The 27,689-nt window shown below is 36.5% G+C and overlaps 1 protein-coding gene across 6 annotated transcripts in view; it reads left to right on the top strand.

The window, feature by feature from the left end:
• The window catches only part of LOC131071412 (uncharacterized), a 370,752-nt gene that overhangs the window by 315,620 nt on the left and 27,443 nt on the right, over positions 1 to 27,689 (top strand). For all 6 annotated transcript variants that reach the window (XM_059207323.1, XM_059207322.1, XM_059207320.1 and 3 more), the window contains 9 exons: positions 169 to 336; positions 598 to 723; positions 857 to 946; positions 1,038 to 1,144; positions 1,295 to 1,443; positions 19,190 to 19,266; positions 19,464 to 19,559; positions 19,837 to 19,959; positions 20,232 to 20,315. In XM_059207323.1, the coding sequence (XP_059063306.1) occupies positions 169 to 336; positions 598 to 723; positions 857 to 946; positions 1,038 to 1,144; positions 1,295 to 1,443; positions 19,190 to 19,266; positions 19,464 to 19,559; positions 19,837 to 19,959; positions 20,232 to 20,315 (1,020 nt within the window). The remainder of the gene's footprint in view (positions 1 to 168; positions 337 to 597; positions 724 to 856; positions 947 to 1,037; positions 1,145 to 1,294; positions 1,444 to 19,189; positions 19,267 to 19,463; positions 19,560 to 19,836; positions 19,960 to 20,231; positions 20,316 to 27,689) is intronic.

Genomic DNA, 27,689 nt, shown 5'->3' with positions numbered 1-27,689 from the left:
AGCACACATATAAGAGTCTAGTGGGATCTGTACAAGTTGGCATGTATAGAACTGTAGCATACGAGAGATATTGGCAAAGCATATGAGAGATGTTAAATCAATTCCTTCACTTTAATCAATTTATTTCCAACTGCTAGATATGTTTATTTAAGTTTCTCCTACATGCAGACATTAGAAGTGGACGAAAGGTGGCAAGGGGCTCCCTTTGCAGCAATGCTACGGATGCATGAGCAAGACAACTCTGACAGGGATGAAGCAGCGCTACATATGTCTGCTATCATTTATAATGGCGCTTCAAATCCATACCAAGTGAAGTACTTGTCCATTCTTCTAATGGTATGCATAAAAATACTCCATGGAACCATCTTATGTAAGATTGTAAAATCCATACCAAATGAATTATTTATCCATTCTTCAAATGGTTTACATAAAAATACCCCGTGGAATTAACTCATGTAAGATTGAATTTGCTTGTCCATGCACATGGAAAGGGAAAACAATATATGTGCCAGTCTGTGCTGTCTAACAAATCCTGTTTGGTAGACTGTTAATTCTAATTTCATACTGATTTGAACTTTTAATACTGATTCTTGATAGGCCGTTGATTTGAATATTGATGAAGATACATTGATGAAGCTGGTGCCTTTCTACCGAAATTCTTTAGCCATGACAACTTCTAGTAAAGAGATTTATTTTGAAAGTTTTGAAATTCATCCAATAAAGGTATGTTATGTATGTTCCAACTTCCAGATAAAGGCACCATGGCTGTATGAATCTAAATAACTACTAGCAATTTGTCATGAGCACTTCATTTGGTGTTATCCAGGGTAATGAAAGAGCTTTTACTTAATTGCAGATTATAGGAAGCTTTCTTCCAGGACAGCCAAATGCAAATTATACATCAGCCCAGGAAACGTTGCGGTCCTTGTTGCATTCTGTGATAAAGGTAGTAAAATTTTGATAATAAGGAAGCCATTACAGACTGTTTCTTTTAACTTTTAGTTAAATTCAGTGTGAGTTTATTTTTTTAAATTCAGGTTCCAGCTATAAAACGAGCTTCTGTGGAGCTAAATGGCATTCTTCTTTCAAATGCATTGGTTACTTTCCGTCAATTGGGAATCAAATGTGCTCAGCATTACTCATGGTGGATATTAATTTAAAATTGGTTTCATTATCAGTCATATTGATTCACAATCTTTAGGAAATAACTTTATTTTCATCTCCGGAATCTATTATATATCTGTGTAGGTGATCTGACGTTCTCTGTTTTTTAAATATCTTTACTCTTCTACAGGTACATAATGCGAGCAATATATATTGCTAAAGGAAGCAAACTTTTACCTCCTGCTTTTGCATCTATTTTTGATGACTCGGCATCTTCATCTTTTCATTTATTCTTTGATCCATCAAAGGGTTCTGTTGATCTTCAGGGTTTCACTATAGGTATAATTGCATTTATTATCTTGTAGTTATTTCAAATTTTGAATATAATAATGTCAGCCTAGCCGAAAAAGTGACAAATTTGTGAATTGAAGAATGTAATATGATGAAGGATTAAATTATATCCATTAATGTTGAATTAAAACAACTGAAGCATCTTCCTCTTTAAATTTTCACCATAGCTGCTACCACTTGCACATCACATTTTTGAATAAGAACATGTGTATAAGCCTATGTAACCTGGGGACATGTCTCCTAATTTTTTGGGTCCCTTTCCTATAGGGGGTGTTTTAACTTTTAACCATCGGAGGAACATATTTGGAGCTATGCCGAAACCCAACAATCTACATAGAGAGATCCCTATGTATATATGCCTATATGCATATATATCTATATACATATTTATATACTTTTGTATACATGCATGTATATTTATGTATACACATATGCACCTATATGCATATATATATATATATATATATATATATATATATATATATATATATCTATATATATATATATATATATATGCCTATATGCATATGTATCTATATCCATATTTGTATATCTATATATATATGCATATATATATGTATGTATATATAGATTTAAGATACAGCTTGTTATATGTGTACAGATGAGCATATGTATTTCTGTCACATTTGTAAAAGTTCCAACCCTATTATGTCCTGTCATTGCATGTTGTTTTGTATATATGCATATATTTGTATCCCTATATGCATACCAACATACTTTGTGTATATTTGTTTGCTCTGCTCTAAGAATACTACATTTAGGTATATATATGATTATATGCGCAATATCTGTATATGTGTTCGTGTGTATCTAAATATATATATATATAGTTATATATGTATACGCACATCTATATATGTATCTGCTACCATATATATGCATGTGTGCACATATAATTATATAAATACAAATATATACCTACATATATATCGCTATCTGTGCATATACATATGTATACCTTCCAATATGTGTGTGAATGTGCTGTGAATGTGTTGTCTTTTAGGATTATGTCTAAATCTCTGCATGCCTATGAGTATCCTGGTCTGATTGCCTATATTTTAATGATGTAGTTCTATTTGTTCCATCTGCCCCTAAATTAGCTAGCTTATCTGCCAATGTGTTAGCTTCCCTATATACGTGATTGAGCGTGTAATCTGAGAAGCTTTCCATTAGAGAAACAGCTCTATCCAATAAACTTCTAAGCTCCCAGGTCCTGGTCCTTATTGCATTAACTATGATGGCCAAGTCCCCTTCTATTTCCAATTTGGATATTTTTAATTGTTTGCATAGGTTTAAACCTAAGATACCGGTTCTTCCCCTTTTGGCCTGCGTTCGGGTCCTGGTTCTCCCCGGGTTCTCCTTGGGTTCCTCCTGGGTCCTTCCTAGGTGGCCAAGTTCCCTGTGGGTCATGCGTCGCAAGACCCACAAGGAACCCGGCCACCTGGGAAGGACCCAAGTGGAACCCAGGAGGACCTGCGTGAACCTAGGCCCGTGGGTTCCCAAAAACAAGGCCCATGGGTCAAAAAAACAATTAAAAAAGGCTTTTAAAATAGTTTTTTTATAATAAAACTCTAATTCGCCCCTTTATGACTTTTTAAAAAAGACTTGAAACTTGAATATTATCTTTTTTGCAAATTATGAATATGATATTAGACTTTAGTTATTAGTTTACTGATTACATTTGCGACATATGAATATTTATTGGCATTGGCAATTATGGATTTATCATTTATGTATGGAAAGTCACATTGTATATTTTATTTTTGTATGGATTGTATATATTGAACATATATATAACATGTGTATAGATATATATAATTAAAATATATATATATGTACGGATGTACCCGTACCCAATATTATTATTTTTTTGCCGAATCCAAACCGATAACTTAGGTTTAAACCCTCTATTAAGCTCAACAATTCTGCCTTATTGTTAGTGCAATGCCCTAGATACCGGGATCTCGATCCAATACATATCCCTTCATGTGAGTGGATTATACATCCTACCCCTGTCTCCCCTGGATTGCCTCTAGATGCTCCATCAAAATTGAGTTTGCACCATCCAATCTTCAGGGGAACCCATTTGCATGTTTTTCTACCATCGGTCTTGTCTCTGTTCCCCTTCCCAAAGAAAGGAGGGATTTTAATCCCCTTCCACTGCTTTCTGATGTAGTTATCCCAGTCTTTAAATGTCTTGTCATGTTGTGGAATGGTCGTATTCCTATCATTGGAGGTTTCTGTGATGGAGGCTTCTATTTTTGCTATCAAATTTTCTACCTTCATTTCTATCTCTTGGAAGATTCTTGTCATGTCCCCTCGTAGATCGTTATATATATGTGGAGAGAAAGAGAGAGACCCTAAAAGAAGAAATTACTATTATTAATTAATATAATAATTACCAATGAATGATTATTTAAAATTCATTAATTAAATATTATTTATGAACATGACTTGAATATTATATCAACATAATTTATATATTCAATAATAAATAATAATACAATTAAAGACTAGTCTAAAGATGACCAATGACCATTAAGTATGGGACGATGAGCAACGATGAGCATAGTCTTTGATTGACAACAATAACTAAAAGACACAATAGGCAATTAAAAAAAAAGGAATTATACAAGGGAAAAGTGACCAATATATTGAAGTCAAGAAATAGTAAGACAACCGTCCAAAGCCAAAGTAATTACAACAACTCATACATCAACGATCATCAGCGGTAGCATTTGATAATTAGGTTGTAACACGTTTATTAGCATTCGTTTTCAAGACAATCCATGACCAGCAAGTGCGTTGAGTAGCAATAATAACCACGTGGATATGAGCAAATCACGATTATGCTATGATTAAGGAGATCGACCAACTATGATATCAAATATCATTACACTAACTACCGGTAAGATAAATTAGCATCTGAAGGTACATCAAGACAGCGATACACAAGAAGAATCAAATAATAAACGAATATGATTATTAGACAAGATCAGCTAAATTCAAGAGGTGCAATTAGTGATAGTTATGAAAGATGACAACATGAAGGGACGTGAGATGTGACTAAACGCTTCATCTTGGCTAGATATAAGAAGGATTAATTCCTCCTTTAGAAAGGGAGGAAGGTTGGGAGGAGGGTGGTGTAAGGACTCGGTATATTTGATAGAGGAAGACATATAAAATCAGTAACCATCGATAAGACCAGCATTAACTAGTGCCACACATCGATAACATAAACAAAACAGTGATCCATTATTCCAGCGATTGAAAGAGAAATGAGACTAACGGGAGAACATTGGTCAACGTTCTCTAAGGAACCACGATTCTCTTAATCAGCGATAAGTGAAGGATCCAGATAAAGGAGCGGCGAGTTGTACCAAGATTAATATTTACTCCAAATGCATCGATTCAATGAAATTATGGTGTAGCGGCTTCAAAGGTTCGATAATAATCAAATAATCATAAGCCGCAATCTGTTATGGGAGACTCAGGTGTGACGTGACTAAAATAAAGATAGCGTATGACAATTCATGTATACACAGCAAATCCCAGTAAAGTGGCTCGTGGGTTATGAATTCTTTGACTAACCTTGTGGCTGCGATTACATTAATCAAGTTAGTAAGTAATCAAGTGTGCAAACAAATAAACAATCGTTCATGGAAAGGTACGAGTCAATGACGAATCGCGAATTTAGAATCTGATTAGTTTGTCAAATCAGAAATGGAACAATGCAGCTCTACATACCCATGACTCCTCATCGCATATAAAAGAGACTTCGATCTCATTTCATTTGGGGGGAGAGAGAGGGTCTGCGTCAAAGATTGTCCCCCAACATTAGACAATGATAATACTCCCAAATTAATTAATACGAACGAGGAGAACATAGGAAAAGATAATTGTTACTGCTGCACAGACAAAGGAAAGGGTGAAGGGAAGAAACAGCAGAGGTGTCACAGGTACGTATCTGTGTGTGGATGTGTGTACCACACACACACATATAAATATACGTATAGTTTTTTTATAGTTATATCATTATTATTATAATGTGTAGTTACAGAATTATTATAATGTATTTTTAATAGTTATGACAGTTATTATAATATGTATGTACAGAATTATGTCATCATTATTACAATGTTATATGTTACAGAATTTTAGCATAATGTTGTATGTCACAAGATTATAATTTAAGTAATAATGATAATATGGATTATAACGACATTGATAATATGAATTGTTATGAAATGTTGTATATCAATGGATGGCAATAATATGATTATATGATGGAGGCTATTGGGAAGAAATTCCCGTAGCCTAATTCAGAGATTATGATAATCTCTGGTAGGCAGCATATACTGAATACCTATATGCATATATGTATGGCTTGGTTGACAAAGTTCATCCAAGAAGAGACAGATTTGGCCGGTCCCCTCTGGTAGACTTGGATGATGAGATGCATCATCCAAGGCAAGGAATTGACATATGGTCTTCCTTGGATGGTTTGGGTGTAAGAAATTACACCCAAGACAGGAATCAAATTAACCTTCGATTTTCTGGATGGCTTGGGTGTAAGTAGTTACATCCAAGACAGGAATCGAATTAACCTTTGATTTTCTGGATGGCTTGGGTGTAAGAAGTTACATCCAAGACAGGAATCGAATTAACCTTCGATTTCCTGGATTGCTTGGAACCAAGATGGGTTCCAAGAAGGCGAGCTTCACAGCCGCCTAAGGACATATCTCCGTACGGCATTAGTATCCTTTTTATTAGATAAAAATTGTGATTAGTGTTAATTAAGTATTTTAAAGTTAAATTGCAAGTTAGATTAGTTATATATATATATATATATATATATATATATATATATATTTGTTGTATTCTAACAATCTATTTTGCAGGACAGTGATCTCTAACTAGTAGGGACACTACAATTCTACTGTTCCTCTCCTTCTAGATCTCCCAGATTACTATTGCTGGACTGCATATCCATAAATTGTGGAAGATGTTATTCCTTTTGATGATTGGCCAACTTCTGAGCCAATCCTTTAGGTAAGGGATGAGGGCACCTGACCAACCTAGTTGTGCCATCAGCCAATACCAGCATTTATGTGTGTAGTTACAGGTTGTGAATATGTGATCATTTGTTTCCTCATCTTTCTTGCATAAGAAACAAATTGAGGGTCCTTCGTAACCTCTAAGTTTAAATTGCTCTGCAGTTAGGACCTTCCCCTGAAATGCCGCCCATGCAAAGAAGCCAGCTTTTGGGAGACCGAATTTGTCCCAACATATTGTGTTAGGGATATAGTCCTTGATATTGTTTGCCTCATCATATATGGTTCTAAAACCATCTTTGCAATTGTATTGTCCATCCTTTGAACTCAACCATATAAGCTCATATGGCCCAGGTCTAAGTGTTATCAATCTGCCCTCAAGAATTTGCACCAATTATCGGTCATTGTTGTCCACCAAGAATGGGAGCATGTTTTTCCATTTCCATCCCATTGTCGATTCTGGTGCCAATGTCGTATAATCCCTTACATGATTACCCCATAAAGATTTCATTTGGTCTTTTATGTTGGTTGTGTTCATTAGACTGTCTATTGAGGGGTAACCCCCCTAGGAATCTTCCCAAAACAAGGCGGTTTTACCATCGCGAATATCCCAGGATAGGTGGTTCGCTATGAGCGATCGGCTTTCTTTTATAAAGTTCCAGATTCTAGATCCCTTGGGTGGGTTTGTTTCCCTAAATACTGCCTCTCTTTTATTTTGTGATATGTATTTGCTCCTAAGGATTCTGGCCCATTTGGCTTGTGAGGATGTGTACATTCTCCATGCCAATTTCGCCCCTAAAGCCTTATTTTGCCATAGTAATTTTCTTATTCCCATGCCTCCATCACTCTTTTCTCGACATATCTTTTCCCATGATATTAGTTTCATTTTGTTTTTATCCTCTGCACCATTCCAATAGAAATCTCTAATTATTTGAGTTAGTTTCTTATATGCCCCTTTTGGAAGTGGTATACATCATAGAAGATAAATAGGCATTGTTGCTAATATTGTTTTTATGAGGGTTAATCTTCCTGCCCCTATCAGCCATAAGGCTTTCCAAGATGACAGCTTCTTTTTTGCTTTTTCAATCAGGGGATCCCAAAGTTTATTGGTTCTAATACCTTTGTCCAGAGGCATCTCCAAATATGAGATTGGTAGATGACCTATTTTGTACCCTAGATACGAAGCTATCGTGTATTCCTCCTGTGATTCCATAGTAAAGAAGAATATTTTCGATTTCTCCTTGTTTACCATCTCTCCTGAACCCAGCCCATAAGATTGTAGTATATTCTTAATTTCCTTGGCTTCTTTTAACTGTCCTTTCCCCAAAATCATTGTGTCATCAACAAACTGTTGATGGGTACATGGTTCTACCCCACCAGTGATCTGAATCCCCGTCAATTTGCTAGACCTCTGTGATGCATCCAGGCTTCTACCTAAGGCTTCAAACATAATTATAAATAAGAATGGGTATAAAGGGTCACCTTGTCTGAGTCCCCTGGATACTTCAAAGAAGCCTTCTGATTTCCTGTTTAGTAAGATAGAGAATCTAGGGTTTGATATGCATAAGTAAACCCAATTGATCCATTGTTTGTTAAAGACAAAGGCCTTCATGCAGCTACAAAGGAAATACCAATCCACTTTGTCATAAGCCTTTTTGATGTCTAATTTTATCAGCATATTAGGTTGCCCTTGGGACTGGCAGGAGTGGATGGCTAGCTGTACAATAATAATTCCATCCAAAATTGATCTATTGGGTACAAAGCCTGTTTGTTCTTCTGATATTATGGCGGGCAGTAATATTTTTAGTCTATTGGCCATGACTTTAGCTAGTAGTTTATAAGTCATGTTACATAGAGAAATGGGTCTGAATTCTTCCCACTTTGAGGGATTCTCCTGTTTTTGGAATTAAGGCCAAAAAGTTGTTATTGATCTCTTTTAGGAATTTCCCTGCATTGCGGGCGGATTCCGAGGCATTAGTAACCTCGTCCCCTAAGATGTGCAAGCATTTCTGAAAAAAACTAGCAGGGAAGCCATCCAGTCCACGGGCTTTGTCTCCTTGAAATTGTGCCAAAGCCGTTTTAACTTCTTCATGGGTGATATTAGAGTTTAACATTTTATTATCACCCTTTGTTATCAGTTTGGGTATGTTATTTAATAAGATTCTATTGTTAGGGAGGTCTGAGTGTTCCCAGTTGTTGAGGATATTTTCAAAATACTTGGTTGCATCTTTTGCGATCAGATCTTGATCCGTAATGATCTGATCACTGTCATTGGTAATATGAGTAATCTTATTTGCTGCCCTTTTCATTTTGACACTGTTGTGAAAAAATTTGGTGTTTCTATCTCCATCTTCTAACCATGTCTCTCAAGATTTTTGTTTCCAGTATATCTCCTCTGGCCAGAATGCCTTCATATTCACATAAAAGCATTTTCTCAGCCTCGCATGTTTCAGAGGTCATCCCGTTTTGCATCACATCAGTGTTTATTGTCTCCAGCTCTTTCTCAATTCTTGACTTCTCCTCGAAGATGTTTTTAAATTTCTTTTTGTTCCAATCTAATAATTTATGCTTAATCTCCTTCAGCTTGGAGACCAGATAGTACATTTTTGATCCTACAAAGACACTCTCCTTCCACCATTTTTGTATGTTGGGGAGGAAATCTTCATGTGTAAACCACATTTTTTCGAACTTGAAGGGACACCCAATTTGCTTTGTTTCCCCCATAAGTTCTAAAAGTACCGGGTAGTGATTAGAGCCTGACCATGGTAATATTGTAGTTTTTAGTTCTGTTTTAAGATCGGTTAAATCTCTTTTAAAGAAAAATCGATCAAGTGTTTCTGCAATGTTGGAGAAATCTTTTCTTTTGTTATTCCATGTGTGAAAACCCGTCTCAGTTCTGATTTCAAGTAAGTTATTGTTATTTATCCAGTTTGCGAAGTCTCTTTGTGGTTGTCTAATGGTTTTTATACCACCGCTTTTATCAGATGAGTATAAGATGGTGTTGAAATCACCACCTATGATGATGTGTTTTTCATCCTGAGTATTTAAGTAGTGTTCAATTTCCTGCCACGCTAATCTCTTTTTATCTGTTGGAATTGGGCCATAAACATTAATAATAATAAACTCAAGATTTAGACTAAGGGCTCTTACTTTGCTAGCCATCCAATTTTGCATCTTGGTTTGACATGTGAATGTAACTGTATTTTTCTCCACATTACACCCAGTCCCCCTGATGCCCCTGTAGACTCCACCGCTTCCATCTGCCATTGGGTGAATTTTCTACTAAAATTGTTCATATCAGTCTTGCCTAGTTTTGTTTCTTGTATCATAACTAGGTCCATAGCAGATTTTAGTTTGCTTCGCTTAATCAGTCATTGTTTGTTAGGGGATCCCAAACCCCTAACATTTCATGTAAGTATGTTTATACCTCTACGATGGAGAGGGGAGATTTTCCTTGCCCCAACAATGTTGTGATTTTGGCCTACCCCTCCACATCCCCATCCATCTTCCTTTTGTCTAAAAAAGACTTCCGACCTCTTTTGTTGCTCATGGATTTGCCATAGTCAGGAGTTAATTTCTCACCTCCCATCTGGAGGATACCTCTATTTTGTGGGTTGATTGAGCTATTGTCTAATACTATGTTATTTTCCTTTTCCTACATATTGATCAATTCATTGATAATGAATTCTCTTTCCTCATTCGCATTCAATTCTTCCACAACAGGGGATTCCTCCAAAGTGGAAGAGACTGTGATGTTATCCTCTTGAGCCGCCTCAGTCAGGTTGGTGTTTAGTGAGGGGGTTTCGAGGGGGGTCTGAACCTGTTCTGTATTGGAGATGTTGACATTATTTGCCCTATTTGTCGGAGTATCAATGATTACCTCCTCGACAAATTCTTCAGCTAGTTTCCCCATTAAGTTTTCTATAACATTGTTTAGTTCTGCTTGGATTCGGTCCTCATTATCATAAACATGAGTTTCTTTGTTGTTATCGGCTCTGTCTGGACTGTTATTCAAGGGAAGGAGGCGGGGTTGGGATATTATCATTCTCTTGCTGACCAGTGTTTATAATGAAGCCGCCCCTGTCACTATTAAATTGAATACTTATTATGTCTTTTGGAGTTCTATGGTTGTCCCTTGCTATTTCCTAAGGCTTCTGCAGATTAGGGTTCGACGTTTTGCAGAAAGCTAAATCTTCTGCTACCGGGCCAATATACCATACTGGTTTTAGGGTGTAAATACCATCTATTGTTTCTAGAATTATGTTTTTTAGGTCTTCCATGCCCTTGTTTACTTCTATTAGTAGTTTTATGTCAAATTTATCCGACCAATTTTTCTCGTCGGCTATGAATTTGCCCAATTTATCCCCAATTTCTATAAGAATTTTAGCATGCATTAATTCAACAGGAACATTGTGAATTTCTATCCATTTTGATACCATTTTGAATTCATATTTATCAGCATCGAATTTAGGTTGCCAATCAATGAAATTGAAATTTGCCCCTTTGTAAAAAACATATTCTTCATACAATAGCTTGGCTTTCAAAGATTTTTTGTAGCATTCAATGTACAGAAAATTATTTGCTAGGGTAGTGATACTTACCTGGCCGTGGAATATTGTTTTCCACCATTCCACTATTCGGGTGAGTGGTTGATTATTCCCTCCCCATTTTGTAAAGAGCCCGTGCCCTCTGCAATATGTACTTAAATCCATGGCTTCCGTGGGATTCGAGATTTTGATGTAATCCGGGTTAGAGTTTATCGCTGCTAGGGCATCCTCGCTCCTTGTCACATTTTTGCTTACATGATGGAGCGGGTTCCCCAGCTTCGAAACCGGCATTGAATTGACTAATTTGGGGCCATGATATGGCATTGTCCTTCCGCCATCCATAGTGGGTCTTCTGTAACCCTCCGTTCTATAGGTATTTGGCCGGAAAGAATGTTGCGTCTTTCGAAGGGGATGTCCAGGACCTGAAGTATTTGCTCGAGAACCCAGTGGTATGCAATTTGCGTTGGTGGTGCAGCCAGGGATTTGATAGGTGATGGGGATCACCCACATGCTTGACTGTTCCAGAGAAACCCTAGCCTCCCTCTTCTCTGCCCTAGCAGCTCTTTTGCCCTTTACCAATTGCCACGAGTGGTTATATGAAGATGCTTCCCTGTCGAATGGAGGCCTGCCAATCACGTTGCAGTTCATGCCCTGGTGTGGATGATGGTCGTCGAGGTGTGGGTGTCGATGTGCAGAGCTCCTCATCTTTTAGTGTAATATATTATATTATTATTATTGATTAAATTGATTATTACATTATAATTATTATACTATAATATACTATAAAATTATAATGATTAAAGTATGAAAATATCATTATATTAATGCTAGTAATTATATAATATTATAATACAAAAATTTGTTAATTTTTTTATTATATTAATATAATAATTATAATACCATAATATATTATTATAATAAAAATAATAATATTATATGATCTTATTTTTTCAAAAAATCTTATACTTTTGTTTTGCCAATTAATTCCCCAAACGATTAATGCTTCTTTGGCTTATTTATATTATTAATTAATTAATTTTATATATATATATATATATATATATATATATATAAAATATTTGATTGAATCATAAAGTTTAAATGTTATATAAATTATTTAAGTTTAATTTGTTTGTCAAAATTCTCTTTGCAAATTATAGGCCTATTGCACATGGAGAATCTATTACATTGTTATCATGGTAGCTAGTTCCAGCTTCAGCCTTCGTAAGTAAACCCTTATTCAAGTTTGACCTGAATTCACCTCTATGGATGCATGTAGTAATGCTACAGAAAGTTCTAGGTGAAGGGACATATGTTTGGATATGTAGAGGGTGTGATAAGTAACATACAAGCTCCTAAAGTCAAGTGAAAGACCATTTGTGTGCAAAAACACTTTTTGAATTACACATTGAATTAAGTGTTCAAAACACTTTTTAAATATTACATAGACCCTATAATAATATTTAAGTTGTCCTTTTCAAAATAAAGTGATTGGGCCCACTTTATATATATATACAAGATGGGGCCAATATTTAGCTCAAACAAGTATGGGACTAGATTTGGCCTAGTTTTCCTTAGGGCACAACCCAAGTACTGTTGGTACCCTATGGAAATTTCTATATATATACAAGATGGGGCCAATATTTGGCTCAAACAAGTTTGGGACTAGATTTGGCCTAGTTTTCCTTAGGGCACAACCCAAGTACTATTGGTACCCTATGGAACTTTACCCTCAATCAAGTTTGTAGATAATAACCATGCTATTTTTGTCATGCTATCAATGTTAGTCTCTTATTTTTTCCCTTAGTATATGGGAAATAAAGAATATCCTACAAGTTCTCACTTAATTCCTTTAGTTTTGAAAAGGGGACATGAAATCAAAACTCTTAACTTATTCACATGCATTTTCCATAGGATTTTGCCCATTTTACCTTAAGACTTTGCCACTTTATGACATTGCAATGTTTTCAAGGCACTTTGCCACCTTGATGAAAGCCACCTTGATGAAACATGGTGGAGCTTTGAGAGTGCAATGCCACTCCTAAATGGTACCTCTTTGATTGATTTCCTCTTCTTCAACACTAGATGTTCTTTCTTTATTACTTTGCCACCTTTCTGCATGCTTAGCCAAGACTTTGAAACACCTAAGCCTCTTGAAAAGAACACCTATCCCTAACTTGTTTTCATTTGCCTTGTGTTGATGGTGTCCTAACGTTTCCCCTTTGATGGTGTGCTATAGTTCTCTTTGACTTTTTATTTTTCTTCTTTCTATGTTGGAGATATCAAGCTTTCAAGAGATTATCATCTTCATTTGGCATAACTCATCCATCAACAATCTACAAACATTGTTAATTGACAAACTAGATCAAGATGTGATGTCTGTGCAAGTTGACAAAAGCAAGCAATTTAGAGACTTGACTGCAGCAAAAGCCTTAAGATCATGATATTCCCCTGATTTTTCCTCCTTCCAGCTCTTCATATAGTGATTCAAGGAATCAGATGATCTCTCAGCAATACCATCAGAATATGGCAAACCATCTAGAATTAGACAACATCATCTAGAGGGGTTGTCAAAAGCAGTAGGCTTCTTAAAACTCTATTACCTTGCAGACTGAAAATTGTTCTTAATGCTGACTTTGAGCTCCACTCCTCACTATGCCTTGGACGAGTGGTATCTTCTTGTATTTGAAACTGCTGATCCATTTCGGTTCAGTCACCACTTTAGATTTGTGCTAATCTTCTTCCTCCATGAACCACTGAGGTAAAACTAGAACTCTTGTTATCTAGGGTCTTTTTGTCATAGCATTTTCCTGCTCACTCCCATGGCTATTACTTTCATCTGAAAATGATATTCATAGTCTCTCTCACAATTTACCCCTTTACAAAAGAAATTGCTAATTCCTTGTCTACATTATTAGTCATAGGCAGTCCTGTAGATTGTGCATGGGACTAATTCAAGCATTTGATCTTTGGGTCCCTATTTGTGCTAACTGAAAACTATTTTAGCATAAAAGGTCTGTTGAGGTGGCTAAAATCGCATTGCTACGACTCCATCCGGCCAATGCAGAATAGAATGTACTCGCTGAGTATGCTATCCTCTCTTGAGATAAGGAAATCCCTAATGCTGTTTTTAATTGATCAATGGGGACGACCTCAAGGTTTTGATTGCAGGTCTTGACTGCAGGATAGCTCAACGGTCGATGTGATTTGCTGGGAGCACAAGGCGTCTTACATTTTTGCAACAAGATGGTCTACTGCGATTTTCAGACTGCGAAATAAAATCAAAAGGGAAGGGTTCAGGAGACCTAAGGACAAGGATGATAATAGTTGATGCAGCGGGTAGACAAATTTTGATTAACCAGTTCTTGTTTTGCCAGAGACACCCTCACAACTAGACAAGAATGGTGCAAGCTCCAAGGGATGAAGGATTTTCAGACCGGAGACACTCGTTTAGGCACCCAATTCTGGCGCAACCTAAGACGATCACCTGCAATTGAACTAAGCACAGTTTGGGTTCAAACTAACCATGCACGGTGACCTACAATCAGCAGACCCCCAATGGTATGAACCAGAAATGCATCAAATACCCCTCTACACTTCACCATTAAAATTCCTGCACTCTAATATTAACCAGCTGAAAGAAACCATGCAAAAAGACTCAAACAAAGACAACAAACACCATATTTCAATGTTCATATATTTTCTTCAGTTGCCATTACAACAATTTCTGTAGCATCTCTATGCTACTACTAAAATTTAACCTATTCTAACTCTAAAATCTAACTACAAAATTCTAACCACAAAAGAAAGGCCTCTGCCTTTTATAGATTTACAATTTGAACCGGTGGCCAGGATGGACTGCATCCAAGGGCTGCAACTTGCCTTCCAGAAGTCGGCAGCTTTAACCCATGCCCATTAAACTCTCAGTTATCTATCCAACCACTATCTCAACTGCCTACCACTATTTGGCTTTGCTTTAGGTATATATGGTAGTTGAACATAACTAACCTGTGTCCCCTCTATTTTAAAATATCTTGAGTGGGGCCCGCAGGCAGTTTTACAATAAAACAGCTTCAGTTTTCAAAAACCGAACTTCGGGAATTAAATCCAGTTGTGTATTTCTTGAGAATGCATAGACTTGCAGCATTCGGAGTGGTCTTTGGTCTTTGGTCCCAGTGGTGGACTTTAGCTTGTTCAGCGGTTCAGGAGCACGCTTCCCAATGTTTGGTTCCAATCTCGCGCTCCTGCATTTTCTTTTCTTTGTTTCTCTCGTGCTAAGGGCTTTGATCTTGCGCTTCAAGCTTTCTCCTGGTTCTTTCCGATGGTGTCTTCGACCTGCGAACAGTTAATATCACCTTTAATCAACCAATTTGAAAAATTAATTAAATTAATTTGACAAACATTAAATTTTTACTGACGAGGTCGAGCTTTTGTTTGGCGAAGTCGGGCTTGAGAAGCTCTTTGTGAGGTTTCGAATTTCAAGTTAAAGCCACTCCTTTTGAATTTAATTTCAGCCATTTAGGAGGTTTTGGGCAATTTGAAGGTTTTTCGCCCCTTTTGATCTTTTGGCACGAATTCGGACGTTCTCGCATTTCGGCTTTATGAGTCGATTTTGGAACTTAGACTCTTTTCCTCTTTTCTAACTCGCGTTTTTGGGTGACTTTAGTCTTTTGAGTCTTTCTTTTATGTTTTGGTTGAACGGGGCCTTCCTCATATTTCGGCCATTTAGGCCGATTTGTGAGGTTGCTTACATTTCGGCCTCTTTCCCAAGATGCACGACTTAGTTCCTACTTGTTATTTCGGCTAAATGGACATGTTTGCGAGATTTTAAGTTATATCGCCCTATTTCTCCTTTTCGGCATTTGGCAATATTGTGATTTTAACATTTTCGGATCTTCGAAGCCCTTTTTGGCGAACCTTAAACATATTTACCCCTTTTCGTCCTGCAAGGAGATTAGGCGAGCTTCTCCTTCCGGCTCATGAACTCCAAAATCGCGCGACTTATGTCTTTTCGGCCATGTAGGCCTTTTTGCGGACTGCAAATGCATTTACCTTTTTCTCAGCCTACATGGAAGAAATGCACAATTTCAAATTTATTAGCCAATTTCGGCTTATAAGTCAAGTTTGTGAGCCTGAGTTTTCGGGTTACTGAGTAAATTCGCGAATTTGGTTTACTTTGCGAGTTGTGGGAGAATTTTCGGCCAAAATGCCGCTTTTGGAAGTTATAGTGCCTTCAGCCTTAAAGGCCTTTTCGCGAGCTATGCCCATTTTCGGGATGGAGGGCCCTTGTGCGAACTTTGACACAATTTACACTTTGTCTCCTTTTTTTCAGCCTGAATGACTAAAAGGCGCAATTTTAAAGTTTTCATTCATTTTCGGCCTGGATGAAGTTCGAGTATTGACCTAAAAATGCGAGATTTCAAATTTAGACATCCTCCCTTTGCAATTTTCGGGCTCCTTGGACGCTTTGCAAACTCGGCCTATTAAGGTGTTTTGTGAAACTCATTGCCTTTATTGTTTTCGAGCTATTTGGGCGAAATGGGCGATTTTCGACGAATGAAGGAGGGAAGTTAGGATGAAATCGCGCGTTATATCTCCTTTGCCCTAGCAATGAATTTCGGCTTACAAGCCGAGTTTGTGAGTTTAACGTCTTCGGCCTCTAAGCCAGCTTTGTGAGCTTCGACTTTCACTTTTTTTTCGGCCAAAAGGAACTAAATGTGCGATTTTGACGTTTATGCATGACTTAGTTCTCTTCAATTTCCTTTAGAAGTCCAAATTTCACACATACTGGGCTCTTTGAATCCGCTTTGACCTTTCCTTGGCCTCTTTCCGGGTTTGCAAAGTCTGAGCTATCTTTAGGTTTTGACTCTAAATGCTTAAACACTAGGATTGCGATCAGTTTCAACGAGTATGCTTCCAGACTCCTCTTCTATACAAGCAAACAGAACAAGGGTCCCTGTCTAGGACGGGGATGGGTGTGCAATACGCACAACAAAAAGCTGAATGTGAAATTTGCTTGTGACTCAGGCAGTTTCTCTTTCTCGAAGCAAATGGTCATTTTGCATATTCTGCTGTTCATGATGGCTACATAAGGTATGCCCCAACATAAATATATGACAAAAACTCTTTAGAATCATTGCATTTTGTGTGACTAATGATGGATATCATTGATGTTGTTATAATTACCCAAAATGATTGCATTTTTGTAGCTTATATAGTTAGATGTTAGTTTTCAGACAAAGTTGTATAGCGAAGGATTTAGATCTATGTTTCAGGTCACACTTTATGGTCCATGATGAGGCTGAATATGTGGATCACACACTGCATTTACATTTTAAGTTTCCTTCTCTAATGTTATGCTGCTTCAATGTTGATTAAAGTTACAGGTTGAACATCATTTGGAAAACATAGTATCTATTCATTTATAGTGAAGACATGTTTGGAAGCATTCGTCTAATGTCACTTTTTATTATCAGTAGTTTTTTATTAAGTACAGTGGTATCATCATATGATTCGTCCTAATGAGAGTCAAAATATATATATATATATATATATATATATATATATATATATTGTAACGTCCCCTAATTAGTTACACTTTAATTTAACATAAATTTGGCCAAATCTATAAATAGGTAATTGGGTTTTATAGGCGTACCTTTGTATACTATTTTCCTGCAACAAAATTAGAGAACATATATGAAATAATACTTAAAAACTGAAATATGAATTATATTAAATGATATCAAATCTGCTATATTAATGACTTAGAATTATAATTGTTGGATATAATCAGATTATTATATTTCCTAGATGAGGTCAGATTATTATATAAAGTCAGTTTGTAAGCCGGTTAATCAATTCCTTTAATCCATTAGTTGGATAGGGCGTCCAAGAAACCATCCCTCCTAGGCCCAAGGGCAGAATACCATATCCCCCTTGGCTTCATGTGGCAGGTGTTAGGCATCCATCATGGAGTGGTGTACCCAGCGAGGTGTTCTATCACCGTTACCCCTCATCACAACCACCTTCTCTCTTAAGCCTAAGACGAGATGCTTCACCCATCTTGGCTCCATGTGGCAGGTGTTAGGCATCCACTATGGAGTGGCGTACTTAAGAGAGCCCCTCATTCACAATGAATCATTTATTATATTTATTCAATTCATCATATCATGATAATCCATTATATCTAATATAATTATCGCATTATATTACATTAGTGCCTTGTATTGTGTATTCCTGAGATTATGTGCAGATATATATATATATATTTATATGTTATGTCTGACAGTATTGTTATTTTAATGTTGTTTGAATAAATAGATAAAATTTACCCTCTTAACTTAATGTGATATTAACTGTCATTGATTTGATTAAGAACATCTCCCTTTAATTTATATTCATTGATGCACAGATCAAAATTTAAATATGTATATCATACTGGCTTATATATATACTTTAATGCTATTTCAAAAAATGCATGCTTATACGTAGCTGTTACTACTCCGACTGTTCTTTCTTATCCCACTAACAGACTGGGAAATTCCTTTTCGTGCTTTCTTCTATTCCTTGCCAGCAGGCTAAGGCGAATCCTCTCCTATTTTTTTCTCCTCTTCTGACTTTCCCTCCCCAAAAATGTTATTCTTTTTTCCCCTATTCCTTTATATCTTTCAATGTGAGGGAGAGGTCACACCTCTTCATCATGTATGTCCTTTGGCAAGAGACACACCCCTTCACCATTAGCACCCTCTCAAAGAGTGCAACTCTTCATCATTTCTGTCCTTTGAAAGGGACACAACTTTTCACAATCAGATCTGCTCTTATTTAAATCAGATCTGCCTTTTCATTTTAAAATTTTCCCCCCTTCAAATGAGTTCTCTTCTCCCTTTTATACCTCATATTTGGGGGTGTCACAACTTATCATTTCATGCCTTTTGACCATTCATTAATTTAAATAAACTTTAATTATATTTAGTTATATTCTTTTATATTTTTATTTTTATTTTATTTTAATTCTTTTGTATTTTAATTTTATTATTATTATCTATTATTAAATTCTATTATCAGAGTTGGGACATCACAAATATAATTAACGTATTAGTTCAATTGCAGGCATGTTCAATCTGCTAAGGAAAGGCATCAAGAAGAAAGGGTTTGGCACACATCGCTCTATAGATTTAAAGCATACAGTAATTATCTATCCCAACCTTAGACTCGTGTTTGATGGCCCTTGTTGTAATTACTTCCTAAAATAAATTATTCAATATATTGAAGGTTTTGAGGAATACAGTGAAAAATAACAAGATGTGTTGATTCTTATTATTTTGGCCATAGCCTCTTCCCAACATGAATTTTTTTTCTACTAAGAGCATTTTTTTTGTTCCAGATGAAGAAAGCTGGGTCAAATGTGTTGTTTGCTGTGATCACAGAAGTTTCAGATAGTGTACTGAAAGGGGCAGAAACGAGTGGTTTGGATGGTTTGGTATGTTTTCCAGTTCATTTGTTTGATTGCCAGAACAAAGAATTCTATGTATATTTCAAATATGGAAATATCATAATTCTGTCTATTGAAGACAATGATTTTTAGAATTGTCTCCTGATACTTAAGAAAAGTCAGTGGAGGAAAAACCTTCAGTTTTTCTTCAGAAACATTTACATGAATGTTATGAAGTCATCATAGAGCTACATTTGCTTGAATTTCATCCTTCACATCAATATCATGGCTTAACATTTGGGCTTTGTTTATTACGTAACTCAAGGTGAATGGTTTCCGCCGTGGCATTCTCAAACTAGCTATGGAGCCATCAACGTTAAGTACAGTTATTATCAAAGGCAGTTCCACACGTCGGATTAAGCTTGACAACAGTGCTGGCATAAATGAGGTATGCATAAATGTAAATTTTCCAGTGCTGCTCTGAGCACAAGACTTGTTGCTGGTGGTATCATACTTCAGACTTGTGCTACATGAATGACAATTATGCTTCACCATATAGTTGTTTCTTAGGTAAAACCTTTGTTAATCTTGCAGCGTAAGTACATCTTTTTTATTGGAACTGTAACATGTTTTTATTTTTTTGTCATCTTTCAAGATTATTTTCCTTGTTTATTTGGCTTTCTGAGTGCTATTGTATGCAACTGGAATATTTGTTTGCAGATGTACATTGAAGGATATCTGCAGGCTATGCTAGATACTTTGTATAGGCAGGTCTATGTGAAAGTGAAGGTAGTTGATGATCAGGTATGGAAGATTATATGTCAAAGAATATCATAGATCACTTTTGAGGCTTGAGATGCTAGATGGCTTTATTTAACTGGTTTGAAAGTTGTCTCATAAATGAAAATGGTCTAAGAAACTATCCTAGACTGGAGAATTATTGTATGGGATGATTCTTCATTCCTAAATTGAAATTCAACATGTAATTTCTTTTAAGTTTTGATAAATCGGAAAAATTCTGAAAGTTTTCATATGGCATATTTATCATTGACTAGAACATAATGTACTTGGTAAAGGTTTGCAGCTCAGTGTTTATGCTTGCTGATCTATGCAACATAAAATGGAGCATGTAAGGTAACACCTTTCTTTGAATTCATAGGGGAAGCTCCCTTTTTGAAGAGTGAAGGAAATAATAATTCTCCTTACATAGAAATTTAATAAATACCTAAAAACTAATGGGGATTTCTGGAGGCGTGCAGAAAAACAAACCAAAGTAAACTTGTCTTTTTATTCTTAGACTAGGGAAGAAAGTGATTTAGCACTTCAGCATGATGCAAAAGGCTTTTATGTGTTATATCTAATATAGAAAACCTGTAATAGCTAATGAACGCTCGCTCTTTTCAGCTAAAGGTAGAAACTGAAAGGTAGGAATATAATGGTTAAGTTGGATAAAACGGATACATAAATTATGTAATGTCCCCATTTTCAGACACTTCAATATTGTAGGCAATGAGCTAAGTTGGTTTAGAGGACTCCTATGACACTTTCCAAAGTGAATTCTGGCTTTTGGTGTGTTCTCCAAGATTCATGGAGAGTGTCTATTTATAGTAAGTGTCTCGAATGGCCCCTATTTTTAGTATTCATCGATGGTCTTATTCCAGCACAATCAGATTTAGATTCTGATGCTTTTCTACAACTTCCACAACTCGGATTTATTGTTGGCTGTAAATTGATTATTTTATTAAGGTTGCTTAATTTTATGAAAATAATTAAATGGGCACCTTAGTATGATAGTTTGTCGGAAATAGAATAAAAAGTTTAAAATCATGGACATATAATATTGGAACCTTGTGTATCAAATGTTATCATTATTTTAATAAAAGGGTCTTTTGGAGTAAAAAGGAGCATTTAATCTAAAAAGTGAAATTTAAATTGGTCTTCTAAAAATTTTGGCGAGAAAAGTATAAAAGGAGGTTTTGTGAGCTCATATGTATTATGCAGATTATTGTAATTTTCTTCTGGTGAAACCCTTGTGGTTTTGCGGGATTGAACTTGGTTCATCTCAACCATCTTGAGGACAAAAACCCTCTCAGAGAAGATTAGTCGCTGGTGGTGAAAGACCCTTCTTGGTTAATGCAATGCAGCTCATTTAGAGTTACAGATTGTGCTAAAGATTTGAAGAGATATGCAGGTATGATTGTGAATTTGCAATTTTGTTAAGTCTTGCTAGACAAGAAAAAATTGGTAGAGATTGCAGTTTCAGAAGGGAAGTGAAGTAAAAAAGATTCATGTCGGTCGCCTTGGGTTCGGCATGTAGATTTATACCCTTTTACTGGGCAATTGAGTTTGTGAGGAAGGGCAATAGAATATTAATTTTTTCTGCCATAGCTGGTGATTCTAATTGGGCTTTGGAAAAGGGTGAATAAATATTAGGTGACTGATTAAAACCTTTAGTTTAGTGGGAATGGCCCATCTTTGCTTGGGCGCAAGCTTTTTAGTGCTAGATGTTTTGGCTTTAGGTAGATCGAACTCAAACAAGGGCATTGCAGCAGATCGACCATTCACAACAGTCAATGTGTGAAATATTTGATGAGAAAATACAATACATGTGCTAGTGTAGCAACTTCAGGCAGGTCGAACTGAAGTTTTTAGGGAGTGTTTTGACTGCTAGATTTGTGTTATGTGATCTGATGTATCTTTCAGACCTGGATGCGTTCATATCACTGTGTGTTGGTGCATACCTGGGGAGTTATTTATGTGTCATGTTCCATTATCAAGCCATGGCACAGGAGTTATGCTGATAGGAGGGGTGATATGCCATATTTGAGCTACACGTCAGCAGCTGATCACATTTGTACCTTTCAATATAAGGGGTTATGGTGATTTGAGGCCATCTTCTGCCAATGTGAGGTGGGTGACCCCTTTCTATGCTTGGCTTGTGAACCTGAAATGATAGTAGGTTAGTTCGAAAAACATTTGCAGACCATTTCTTGTTGGAACAGTTAGTTCGAAGATTTTTCCAAGGTTCGAAATCTATGTAATTATTTTTGTAATTCAATAGCTGATTTCTCTTTAATATAGCATTGTAAACTGAACACCAGCAATAGCTCCTATTTGGAAAAATAATCAATTATCTGTTGAATGAGTATTACTGCTCATTTTATATGTGACAACCGACTAAGGTCCATTTGACCTTGAGACATGGGTACCTGAAGTACCTCTACATTAACAACCGGTGTAAATTTCATTTGCAACTGCAACAAGTCTGATGTAGAATCTCCGGAGGGTTTGAAAGATTCTTCAACTAATGTCCTCTTTTCTTCCGCTTCTTTCTTCTCCTTCTCAAAACTCTCCTTCTCTCATGTCTTTACTTTCTCTGAATCCTCTTTCTTCTCTTCCTCTTTGGTAACTTCCAGAATCTCTTCAACGATATTTTCTACATTCTGCTTTGTGTTCATCTGATTACCCAGATCAATCTCCAGATCAACATTTTCACTCTTCTGCTCCATTGTTCTCATTTTCAGATCAGTCTTACTACTGCATTCTCCCAGACCAGATCCTATGTTTGTCTTCTCCAAAGGAGAAGATAAAGTCTCCTTCAAATCTTTTGCAACCTCCATAGCAACATCTTCAGTTTGTCTAATCATCTTTTGGAGGTCGTCTAGAATAGCTCCCATGATGAAATTTACTCTTTCCTTCATTCTAAATCTTGTATTTAATGCCTGTATACTTTTGGTTCTATCCTCAGACAAAGGGCTGAACACCTTGTTCAAGGCACATGTCCTCATATTGTACTCTTTCATCAATGCATCTTTTCTTTTTGCTGTCATAACTTCCAATAGTTCCTCGGGCATCTTATCAGAAATATCACTAAGCGTCTTGACATAAGTAATCAAATACTTAATTAAAGATTTTTCTCTCTTTTCCCTATCATCCAAAGGGGACTCAACATACAATCCTATAATCTCAAGATTTTTTTTGGATAGAACACTATAAATTACCATTAATCAAATTTGGTAATTTTATTTGGGTAGAACACTACAAATTACCAAGAAAGTATTCAGTTGCTCTATGCTCGTTGTTTATGGTGTTGATGTGCATTAGCGATATGAAAATCATTTGTGTATCCTTAGAGATTGCACCATCTTTGTGTAGTTGTTTCCTCATGGCGAAGCAAACCTTGGTTTGGTTTCACTAAGTTAGCAATCATTTCTTGCATTCTTAGGTTTTAGATTAGACTCTTTCATCTTTTGTCTTTATTTTCCAAAGTCAGCCAGTTTCCACGTTCCAGGAAAGCGTAAGTCCCTTTGTGTAAACCAGCAATATCACATCTATACACTGAGTCTATCCATCATTAAAGTCGATTGTTCACATTGTAAACCTTGGGGTTGCCTTGTTTGATCACAAAGCTTAGCATTCAAGGTTTCCTCGTTCAAGAGAGGATAGAATACTTACTATTTTATTTTGTGTTCGAGGTGTCATAAAAAGAACATCAACAAGCAGATCGAAGCTTATTTGAAATTTGTGGCAAGCAAAGTTTATAAATTTGTTTCTTGGAATGAACAATCTATTTGAAATAATATTTTCTTGCAAGTCAGATTGTGTGGGGACCAAAGCTGAGTAATTTATTAATTAAATAGCCAAGTGTATAGAGGAGTTTGTGGAATCATTTGTAAGCTGCCAAGACCATATCAGCACCATATTTCCCTTGTCATTGTAGGTACTGAGTCATTACACGTGCCTCTCCAAGACTTTTCATAATTATAGGAAAGAAGGAATAGCAAGAATTAAGGTGAAAAGCACTTTGGGAACAAGCCAAATCTGACTTGGAAGCTTAAAAAGACAAAGGATTAATTAAAAATTGTCCAAATTAAGAATCAGGAGTTGGTGTGACATGTCGCACTAGCCATTTTGGAGTCTTTATTTCGTCAAACGTAATATGCCATCCTTATGCACCTCAAGGTAGGAGCTGTGGAAGATTAGTAGTGCTATTACAGCCTTATCAGATCAGAAAAGATGAAAAAATAGATTTTTCTTTTAATTGGGTTTCTCCACAACATTTGACCTTTTTTATCCTTGCGCCAACTTGGGGAAAAAGAAAGAAGTGTGAGAAAGGGATCGCTGCAATTTTAAAACTTTAAAAGACTTGCTAGTGTTAGCAAACAAGGGCAGTGTTGATGTGAAAGATCCCCTCTCCAACTGAACTGAAAACTGAACTGAATTTTTCTGACTTTGGTTTGTTCTCTTGCCTGATTTTTCTTTGACTAGGGAAAGGAGGTGTTTGGTTTGGTTTGTATTTTTTTGATTTTTTGATGCCAAATGGTAATACAATGCTTGAAAGGGAAATAAACACAACAATGACACTTTTTTGGACTTTTTCTACTATGAAATAATTGACTAATCAAGAAATCAGAATTCTGATTTTTATTACAGCAAACAATAATTGCAATTTTGAAAGATTTATTTCATCTAAAGGACAAATAGCATACCAGGGGTCCCACGCCAAGCCTAGAATGGTGTGTTTTATTGATGAATTCAAATAAACTTGGTGGTGTCCAAGGTAGACCAATGCCTCCAATGCGGTTTATTTGCATTAACTAAAATTATCAAAAACAATTATTGAAAGAATTGACAAATCTACTACAATTTCTTTCAGGCTCTCAAGCAAGATCACTGAATTTGACTAAATTTCCATATTGAATTGCTAATAGCCATCACATATGCCATGATAAGCCTGAAGGAAAGGTTTATTAGCTGATTGCTACTGCTGACAATGAATTCCCTACAAGGACCAAACCCTAACTGCTACTGATTGGTAAAATTGACATCACAGGAGCCCCCCAAAGTGGTACGGCCAGCCTAGGAAGCCACGTATGACCTGGAAAGATGAAATATCCCAGACCAATTTTTTCAATTTTTCAATTACAGAAAGTAATGCAACACACATCCATTAGGGTTAGCACTTAAACCAAAACGACATGGAATACAACTCTAACCAAGAATGTACACCAGGATCCCGAGTTGGACAAGGCGTGAGCATATGGTCAGAGGGTCTTAAAGCATTCTAAAAGTAACTCTAACCAAGAATGTGCCCAAAATGGACTAACATATGGTCAGAGGATCTTAGTGCATGTTGAAAGCAACTCTAACCAATAATGTGCCCAAGATGGACTAACATATGGTCAAAGGATCTTTACAATTACAATTGCTGGAAGGAAAACTCGACACCAAGCATGTGCTTTCAAACCCAGGGTGGGAATGGAGCTACCATATGGCGGAGATGCTAAGAACTTAGAAATGGAATTAAATGTAAATAACAAGCGTGAAATGAAAATGAGAAGAAATGCTGCCAGTACTACTATTCAGCTTACAATATGATAGTGAATGCTTGCCAAGATCATAAGATTAAGACTATACAATGCTGCAACAATATAGAAGACTCTCCCGGGCTTAACAAGAATGATAAGTCCAAGAAATTCTACTCAAGGATCAAACTTAATATTCTGATTTACGACAGACCTGCACTTGAAATACTTAATCAGCAACACATGGAATCACTAAAATGCTCACTACTCTCTCGATACTAGTCTGAATGACCCAAAACCAAAAGCAATGGCTTCCTATGAAGGAGGCGAACAAACCAATACCAAGAAATCAGACATTAACCCAACAGATTATTTAACACGAACCCCAAGGCAATTCCCAGCAGTGATGCCAAGCAAGAATGGCGATTCTTCTCTATAAAATAAAACACTTCATATTAGAATCTGCAAATTTGCACAAAGGAGCGCCCAGCCAAAACAAGAGGAAATATGCAATACCCAGAATGAATATGTTTTTATTTTGAATTATATGAGTGAAACTACAAATCTGCCCTGCTAACCGCAACTCCCGAAAATGAAATGAAATGCAAATAACAGAACTTCCAGCACACATCAAGCTACAATGCAATCCTCACTACAAACTCTCACAATTACACTAAATCACCACTAGTTGCTATCTTTCAAGCAAGAAGCAATGCCAAGGCTAGGAGGCATTCATTCCTCGAAGCAACCCCAATACCATTCCGGCAGAGTAACACTTCCATAGACATCACATGCCAAATGAAGGGAAGAGGCCTCCATTTATAAGCTTAACAAGGAATCTCTAGAGGCTTCTAGAAAGTGCGCCCTAATTTCACATTTGAATTTTCCTCCAAGAGATGGCGCCACTTTTAAAAGCTTTAATTAACCTTTATTTTAATTCACTTCTCTTCATAAAGTTGGCACCCCTTTTCATAAGCAAGATTTTAGACCTTAGGAAATATTAAATCCCTTCCATGATGCGTCCACCCTTGAAGACCACCTTTTAAAACAACTTGAAGTGATGAAGCTAGGCCAAGGGGTCAACGTTAAAATATAACATTAAAACATAACATTATTTAAATGAAATGAACTTATCTCTCCAAAAACATCCCAAGGCCAAAAGTGACGAAGCCAACTGAACCAACTGAAGAAGAGAACCAACTGTGCCGAAATAATCAAGACCACTGCCAGAAATAGAATTTACTAAAAATAGTAAATTCCAAAAAAGTGCTCGGAACGCAAAGCCGGACATACCACTGCAAAGCCCTCTGAAAACCCAGAAAGAATCCACGATCCAAACTCTAATTCACGAGCAACAACAACCTCCAAAACTGGAAACCCTAATTTCACCCATTGAGTAGCCTACGGGTCTTTGAAATAGGCCATCGGTCAACTGAAACATCACGCCTGAGAAGGGGACATTACAAAAGAGATTCGGCTGCCTCAATTATGCCTAATTTTGCTGATAAACCTGTCATCCAAGTCTGCACTTGCTGCTGAAAGTCTGAATTTGATGCACAAATAGGATTTCTAAATGAATTCCTCAGTCCTATGAGTTGGGGTTGCATACAAACTTCACCTGTCTCTAAGAAGTTTTCGTTTTCCTAAGAAGATATGCTGCTGTTCTAATTTGCAGAGCTTAAAATTCCCATGGATGCAATAAAATTATGATAAAAAATCTCCAAAAGATGAGCACTTAATTCACTTTATTCTCCAATAATCCCTAATGCCACATTAGGGTTTTTTATTCCCAAATTCCAAGGGAATATTCCTTCTACTTAGGTGCCCAACATGAGGGTCTAATTAATCGTTGACGTGGCCCCATTCTTTTAAA

The sequence above is a fragment of the Cryptomeria japonica genome, chromosome 6 (assembly GCF_030272615.1).
Source record: "Cryptomeria japonica chromosome 6, Sugi_1.0, whole genome shotgun sequence".
Classification (NCBI taxonomy): Eukaryota; Viridiplantae; Streptophyta; class Pinopsida; order Cupressales; family Cupressaceae; genus Cryptomeria; species Cryptomeria japonica.
Note: the sequence above shows the minus strand (reverse complement) of the source record. Positions and strands in the feature narration are given on the sequence as shown.